The sequence below is a fragment of the Belonocnema kinseyi genome, chromosome 3, assembly GCF_010883055.1.
Source record: "Belonocnema kinseyi isolate 2016_QV_RU_SX_M_011 chromosome 3, B_treatae_v1, whole genome shotgun sequence".
Lineage (NCBI taxonomy): Eukaryota > Metazoa > Arthropoda > Insecta > Hymenoptera > Cynipidae > Belonocnema > Belonocnema kinseyi.
In genome coordinates, this window is record NC_046659.1 from 53,558,021 (window position 1) to 53,566,126 (window position 8,106).

Consider the following 8,106-nt stretch of genomic DNA (forward strand, 5'->3'; position numbering starts at 1 on the left):
GGTTAAGATGGTTCGGACATGTTGAGAGAATGCCAAATCAACGACTAACGAAACAAGTGTATCAAGGTAAAGTAAATGGCAGCGTGCCCAGAGGTAGACCGCGGTAAGAATGGTTAGAATGTGTGAATGAGACCCTAGTTAGAAGAGGCATAAGAAGTCACAGAAACACGAGAGCCTGCATGAAAAAATGCATGGACATAAAAGAAGCTAGAGAAGTATGTCAGGACAGGAAAGTATGGCAGCAAATAGTTAATAAAAAGAGTGTCAGTAGAGTGAATGACGCCTGAAACAAAGACTTTGGCTACTAATGGACCCAAGTGGGGAACCTTACATAACGACTTCGTGAGGTTCTTCGCTTGGGGTGATTGCTAGAGAGATTGATCAGCAACCTGGGTCGGAGCAGTGTCGCGGAACGAACGTGTTATTTACTTAAATAGCACGAGAATTATGGATCAATCTGAAAAATCTCTATCGAGGGGCTATTCACTCTGTGCTAGTGGGTACCAGTGATTTCAGATTTCAAATTGATTTCAAATGATTTCATGCACTGATTCGAGTGCTGAATGGGGAACTGAATTTAATTTTTGATAGGTCAAGAATGCAATGATTTCAAAACATTTGAATGATTTCAAGTGATTCTGAAATCAAATAAAATCGATTCCGAATCGTTACGCAGTGCTATAAAAATTATTAAAAACTATTGAAAATGGAGTTACGTGTGACATAGAGAATATGAATATATACATGAATATATACAGTTTCTTAGAATTTCATAGAAAATAAAAATAAAAGGATTGCAACTGATTTAATTGATTTCATATGATTTCATTTGACTTCATTGATTACGGAGTTGATTTCGTATACTACGTTGGATGATTTTACTTCGGGCTTTCTAAAAAATGATTTCAATGATTTCATGATTTCATATAATTTCATGCGATTCGAAATCGATTTCAAGAGGTGGGGTTACATGATTCTTGGGACTGAATAGCCCCTCGATCTCTATCCCTTCCACACACTACTCCTTTCCCCTACCGAGTGAGTCGCGCCTACCCTGAAAGGGAAATGGCTTAATGGTGTAATAATAATAATAATAATAATAAAAAGTTATTTGATCTAAAATCGTGAAACAACCCTTTTCCACTATTTTTTATCCATAATTAAAATATTTTTTGGTTGAAATATCAGCTATTACATTTATCATTGAGAATTCACATTTTATGCTTCAAAATTGTATTGACTAGCTGGGAATGTAATTATTTTGTTGAAAAATCGTCATCATGGGTTATAAATTTAACTATTTTGGTATAAAATTATACTATTTAGTTCAAAATTAACGTTTTTGTTAACAATTCATACTTTATGGTGCAAAAATTCTACTTTTTTTTTTAAATTCGTCTTTTTGTATCAAAAATTTAACAAATGGACTGAAAAATCAACTATTTAATTGATTTTTGTTGTTGAGGAATTCACCTATTTTTATTTAATATTAAAGTCTTTTTGAGATAAAATGTGAATAATTACATTTTTTGTTGCAAATTAATCTTTTTTGATTGAAAATCAGGGCTGTTACAAAAGACAGTTTTCAAAATTCTTGGACATTTCCTAGTTTTCAGGTCAACTTTTGATAGATTTCCTAGACGTCTTATTCAAAAAATATATTCGAAATTTTTAATCAAATCAGTTACAAAGTATTTTACTGTTTGTAATATAATTTGCAGAAAAATTCTTGTAAAAATAAGCACAAAAGTACTAAGATAATTATTAAAACTTCAAAAAGTAATGACAATCACATTTATCATGCTCTTTTTTTAAATTCCAGGACTTTTATAGATTTCCCCAGTACTTCAGTTTCAGTAGCAACACTGAAAATTAAACTAGTTGGTTAAAAGTTAAACTATTTTGTAAAAAATTTATTTGTTTTTTTTTGGTTGAAGATTCATCATTTTATTTGATATTTGTCTTTTTTTTAGTAGAAAATTATTATTCTTGATTGAAAATTCATCTTTTTATTTTGAATTCAACTTGAAGCGTTTAAAATTGAATTAATATAGGTAGTATAAACATTAATTTTATTTATAATAATTTATTCCCCTATTATCCTGGAAAATCTCCTTATTTCACCTATTTTTAGACCATTTTGTTTATTTGCAACTACAGAATTGATCATCTTTCGGGCTTACTTTCTCGATTGATTCATTGGCGATTTCTTCGTTGCCGAGGATGCCCTTTAAATCTACCAATTTAGCAAATGAATATCGTTTAAGAAATATTCGAAATTGGAATCATCAAAAGAAATCTCTTTCAAAGCATCTTGTTTTTTAATATCTTGAATTTATGTTTATGATTGTTAAGATACCTTTAAATGCCTATAAATTGGATTTATGAATTTAAATTTAAATAAAAAGTGGAATTTCGTCTAAAGCTTTGTCCTAACTTCTAAAGAAAATTAAACATTTTCAAAAACTATATTTTTTTAATAAACTTCCATAAATTCTGTTTAAATTAGCAAAAATAGTTTCCTACTTTACAACGTTCCAACTTGTTCTTTTCCGCCGATGATGGCGCTAGATTCTCGAGAAACTTTACCACGTCAGTTAAATACTGGTAAAATACAGGTGCAGTCAGCAGTGTGGTGTATACATATGTGAGTGGCAGGGTAGCAGTCGATCTTGAGCCCAAAACAAGAAAAAGAATACAATCTCATGAACAGAGTCTAAATTATAAATAAAGGTAAACTTCTTTGAAAAACCTGTTGTAACCGGATTATTTGTATCTATTTAAATAATGATTATTGCAGCTGGAAACAGAAAACCTTTCTTCACAAGCATGTGTGATGTTAATTCCTCTCGAAATTGTGTATGTTCAGGCAGTTGACAGTTCTAGTGATTTCCATTCACACAATTCCCTTATTTTGTTGTGTTTCAGCTCATTCGCAGCTCAATTGAAAGTCGAATCATGCTTAAGTTGCTCATATTTGTAATCCTCTCACTTTCGTCGCTATGGGTATCTGCGCAGACACAAATTTCATTCAAAGATCTAAAAGTGAGTACCGGTTCATGGATCTTCGTTAGGTTGTGAAACATATGTCCTAAGTTTGTCTCTTTCTGACCTAGCAAAAAAGAAAGTTCCTTATTATTATTATGATTTTACTTAGAAGATATTCAAGGAATTGTTGATATATGTCTTCATAGACAAAAAGCCAATATATATATTTGAAGGAGATTGGAAATATATTAGAACTTATTAATAATGAAATGAAAAGCCTCTACGTTTAGAAGAATTTTAATTCAAATTTTTTTCTTAAGGCAATGTGTGAATCATATTAAAAATGATAAGAATTTAATACATTTTTGTCCTTTATTATGTACATTAAACAAAAGGAAGTTTCTACGCGTACCGAGAAAATCCAGATATGCCCCTTATCTGTACCATAAAAATCTGACTACTTGTAAACAAATGTCGGTACACGTAGCCACCAGGCCTAAATAAAAAGACCCATATGTTTAAAGTTCAACGTGTATTTCCACGTAGACTGTTTCCTAAATACAACCCGAATTTTCATGTGGAATTTCACACGAGAATTTTCAACTGATAGAAAAATACACATTGCTTTTGAGATTAGCATTTTATTATCATGAATTAAGCTTTTTTATTCATTTTCTTTATGTTATTATACGGAATGTGTAGATCGAGTCGGGTGCAATGCTCCTGGCTTTAGAAATTTATTATACTATTTTGAATTTATTATTTTAATTTCAATTTTCTCCACTGATTGAAAATTAAACATTCTTCTTTGCCAATCGGTGGGTGGATTCGTAACGTTTTCTAGTTCTTTATAATCTACACATTAATATTTTTACAGTTTCGTCATGTACCAGATGAATTAAATAATGCGCAGGTGACAAAGCTTGCAAATTTATCAAATATGACTCATATGAACGAAATTTTAGACAATATATGTGTCGTAAGAGTTGTGGGAACCCCCGAACACAAGAGAGTAAGAAATGTAAGTAAGTATATAAGATAGAAAAATTTGTTAGATATTATTGATTATTAAAAAATAAATTTAATTAGAAAATTGAATCATTAAATACAGCAATCAAAAGTAAACAGTTTTAAAATTATTACATTCAAATTGGAGTATAGTTCAAATTCTAGGTTTCAAAACTTTGAAAAACCTGAATAAATTTTAATTTCAACAATGAATTTTTTTTGAAATTTAAGTATTCAATATGAAAAAACTTTAAAGTTCATGGTGTTTAAAATAAAATTATTTTTTACTTGAATCGTTAACATTTGACAATTTTTAATTGAGTTCTTACGACTTTTGAAATCTAAAAACTTTTAAAACTGAACGACTATGAATTGTAAATCTTCAAACTGTAAAATTTCAAAGTTTTGTCCATTTTCCGGGTTTAATTTGAGAAATTTCAGATCCTCATTTCTGTCATTTATAATTTTTTTGACCGGGAATTTAAAAAAATTTTAAAAGAAAAATCTGTCCACGTTCGATTTCAGCAGTTTTCAAATAATTAGTTGAATTGTTATGTTTTTTAATCATGCTATTATTTAGCTTACGATGCGTAATTCAAAATTTTTTTAATTAAAAAATTTTCCATTAAAATTTTTTATTTTTAAGCTTACATTTTTATTTTAAAGAATTTTCAATAAAATATATAAATTTAAGAATTTTCAGATTTTAACGTTAAAACTTAAACAGTTTTAATTTGAAAGTCTTATTCATTAAACACATGTGAACGTGTGACTGATAGTTTATAAACTACTTTGAACTTAAAAATAACTTCATAATAATATATTCCTAATTAAAGGATTTATTAAATTGAAAATATAGTTTCAGTTCAATATATTCAATTTTTTATCCTTTCAATTTGAAATTTTTAATAAAAAAAAGAATAATTGATGCACACTCCTGTTAAAAACAAGAATCCAACGACCAAATTTGGACCACAACGAATAAACAAATACAAAAGATTCTATTGTAATCTGAAAAAAATTATATAAAAAAAATCGGGCAAAAATAAAAAAGAGGAAAGAAAAATGAGAAGGCAGCCAACCACATCCAAGGGATGTGCTTTTGTTTATTCGTTGTGGTTCAAATTTGGTTGTGGGATTCTTGTTTTTAACAGGAGTTTGCATCAATTTGATTATTGGACGTTAAATAGGATTTTTAATTTGGATTTTAATCTAATTTAAATTTCTTACATTTAAAAAAGAATAATTATTGAATATTTATCAATATTTGAATTTTTATTTAAGACAAGTAAACTTAAACCAAATATTTAAAAGTAAAGAATCTTTAACTGAATTATTTGACATAGAAAGCCTGGAATCATTAAAATTTCAAAGAGACTTTGAACGTTACAATTTTAATTTTTGTATTTGAAAAATGCTAAAATTGTAAGTGAAATTTTTAAATTTTAATGTATAATTTACAAATGAACATTTGTAGAAAAAATTTCAGTAATTTTAAGTGATATTTAGGAGTTTTAAAAAGATGAAAAATTATCATGCAAATTTTAGAAAGTTTTCTTAAAATCTTGTAGAATCTTTTTTGAAAATTTTGTTTAAATCTTTGAAAAACTTTTTAAATATTCTCTTAAAATAATTTTCAAAATGAAAAATTATTTTTAATTTTCCTATAAATCTTAAGAAAATGTTTGTATTCTTTTGAAGCCTTTCACAATTCTTGAAAAGAATCCAATATTTTTTAATGTGCGAAAATCTAGATTTTGTTTTATATTAGGCCATCTTTTCAAGTTTTACATTAAGTTTGAATCTTTTCAAATTTTCTACATAGCTCTTAAAATTACTTAAATTTCGTATACAAATAATAAATTTTCAGTTATTATTTGTACATCCAAATTGTAAAGAAATTTTCTAAAATGTAATGGATTTTCAGAAAATTGTAGAAAAAATTCAATTAATTTTGACAGATATTTAGAAGTTCTGAAAAAATTTCCAAAATAATTTTAAATTTAAAACAAAGTTTAAAACAACTTCTAGATTTCCCAAGATTTTGAAATAAAATTTTGAAGCTTCCCAAGGATGTTTCAACCATTTAAAAAGAAAATCATTCAATTTCTAATTTAAGAAGTGTTCAGTAAAAATGTTTTCAATTTTTCAATATATAATGTTTCTAGCTTAAAATTCCTTAAAATTATATAATTTTGAAAATTTTAAAGTTCATTGATTGAATTTTTTATTTTGAGCATTGAAAATGATAACGTGGATTGATATTTGAATACAAGATTTTTTAAATTAAAAACGTTTAAATTTCAATTTTCGAAGTTCAAAATTTAACAGTTCCACTTTGAGTGCTTTCATTTGCAGCTCAGTTTTTATTACCTCAAGTGGCATTTTTTCTAGTTTTAGTGTTCCCTTTTTCAATTTCATTGACCGTGCAAAATGTTTGCGAACCGGGAAAAACCCGGGGGAAAACCGGGAAATGGCCAGGAATTTATTTCGTCGATTAAAACGGCCACTCTGTTTTTATTCCAAATTATATTTTCATAAATTTGAATCTTATTCAATTTGTATTATTTAATTATCCGCTTTTTTATCACATTTCATTATTTCAATCTTTCGACTTTTTATATTCTTATTACTTTTCAGTCTTTTATTAATGATAGATATATAATTGGGTTTACTTTTTTTTATAATACCAATTTTGAATATTATAAACTTTAGATTATTGAGGGAATAAGAAAAATAAAGACAAAGCTGTGAGGCCCAAAAGGAATACCCTTAAAGCTCCAAAGCATTAAAAGCATTCGATTTTGAGTGTAAAAACTAAATTTGAAAGTACTACAAATCGGTAATCAATTTTTCATCATTCTTAATATTATAGTATATAAAAAATTCGATGAAAGAACTCGGATGGACAGTACAAGTGGATGCATTTAATGAAGACACTCCGAATTTAGGCAGATTGCGATTTAGAAATATAATTGCAAAACTCGATCCAAATGCAAAAAGGTACTTGGTATTAGCTTGCCACTACGACTCGAAATACATAAAAGGTCAAATTTTCGTCGGAGCTACAGACAGTGCAGTACCTTGTGCTCAACTAATCAATACTGCCAAGATTATGAATAGTCAATTAAAATCTGTGAGAAATGTAAGTTAATAAATTCTTGATAAATTCCATGAAAACTTCAATTACTCATTTTAAATGAACTAGTTGCTTGTTATAAAAACTAATTGCCTCTTATTTTAAATAGCAAGACGTAAGTTTAATGTTTATTTTCTTCGATGGGGAGGAAGCATTTGTAAACTGGGGACCAAAAGACTCAATTTATGGAGCTAGACATTTGGCTAGGAGATGGGAACGACAAACTTTCATGAGAGAATTAGGAAATGATATTTCGGAACTTGATAGAATGGTAAGTGATCTATTTTTAACTGAATATACAGGATAGAACTATTTTAACACAAATAGAAAAAAGTAAACTAACTTTGTATGGAAATATTCTTTTAGGATTTGCTTGTTTTACTAGACTTGATAGGAGCTCCAGATCCTAAATTTTATAGTTATTTTGAGGACACAGAAAGGTGGTATGATTTACTTTTATCTGCTGAAGGTATCTTAGAAAAATTAGAGTTGCTTGATAAATATTCTTATGGACAACCCCAAGAAAGATATTTTCAGAGGTATTCTATTCCAACGTATGTCGAGGATGACCACATTCCATTCTTAGAAAGAAGTACGTATTCCATTAAATCTGTCAAAACTTTTTTTATTAATTTATTCATGTTCGAAAATAAGAATCACTGACTCTTTTATCTTGAAGGGTTATTGGTAAAGATAAATGATAATTGTAGAAACAAATTTAATCATTTATTTTTAAATTCATAATTTATTATTTTTTTCATGTTTTTGCAGAAGTACCAATATTGCACTTGATACCTAATCCATTCCCGAAAACCTGGCACACACAATACGACAATAGAGAAAGTATAGACTTGACAACCACCGAAAATATCAGCAAAATTCTTCGACTATTTATCGCTTCGTATTTACATATTAAAGTATAAATGAATACGCGAGTCGCGTATTCAGCCAGGACATAATTCTATCAATTA

The 8,106-nt window shown here is 28.0% G+C and overlaps 1 protein-coding gene and 1 long non-coding RNA gene across 3 annotated transcripts in view; one reads left to right on the forward strand and one right to left on the reverse strand.

Moving 5' to 3' along the window:
- The window catches only part of LOC117169152, a 31,645-nt gene that overhangs the window by 19,092 nt on the left and 4,447 nt on the right, over positions 1 to 8,106 (reverse strand). Inside the window, exons 2-3 of one of the 2 annotated variants that reach the window (XR_004466616.1) lie at positions 2,816 to 3,112; positions 2,527 to 2,671 (exon numbers count right to left, since the gene is read on the reverse strand). This is a non-coding gene — a long non-coding RNA (uncharacterized LOC117169152). Of the gene's footprint in view, positions 1 to 2,526; positions 2,672 to 2,752; positions 3,113 to 8,106 lie in introns of both variants that reach the window. The other variant, XR_004466617.1, reaches the window with a different exon arrangement.
- Positions 2,621 to 8,100, forward strand: LOC117169149 (glutaminyl-peptide cyclotransferase-like). The gene is made up of 7 exons (XM_033355360.1): positions 2,621 to 2,733; positions 2,929 to 3,045; positions 3,866 to 4,009; positions 6,872 to 7,141; positions 7,245 to 7,406; positions 7,502 to 7,727; positions 7,907 to 8,100. Exons 2-7 carry the CDS (start codon positions 2,959 to 2,961, stop codon positions 8,056 to 8,058), a joined length of 1,041 nt encoding a protein of 346 aa, XP_033211251.1. The 5' UTR covers positions 2,621 to 2,733; positions 2,929 to 2,958; the 3' UTR covers positions 8,059 to 8,100.

Excerpts from the sequence above, each read along its gene's own strand:
- LOC117169149 (XM_033355360.1), top strand. The coding sequence starts at position 2,959 with ATGCTTAAGTTGCTCATATTTGTAATCCTCTCACTTTCGTCGCTATGG. Across the intron at positions 3,046-3,865 it reads TTTCATTCAAAGATCTAAAA|TTTCGTCATGTACCAGATGA; the intron begins GTGAGTACCGGT and ends ATATTTTTACAG. Across the intron at positions 7,142-7,244 it reads AATTAAAATCTGTGAGAAAT|CAAGACGTAAGTTTAATGTT; the intron begins GTAAGTTAATAA and ends TATTTTAAATAG.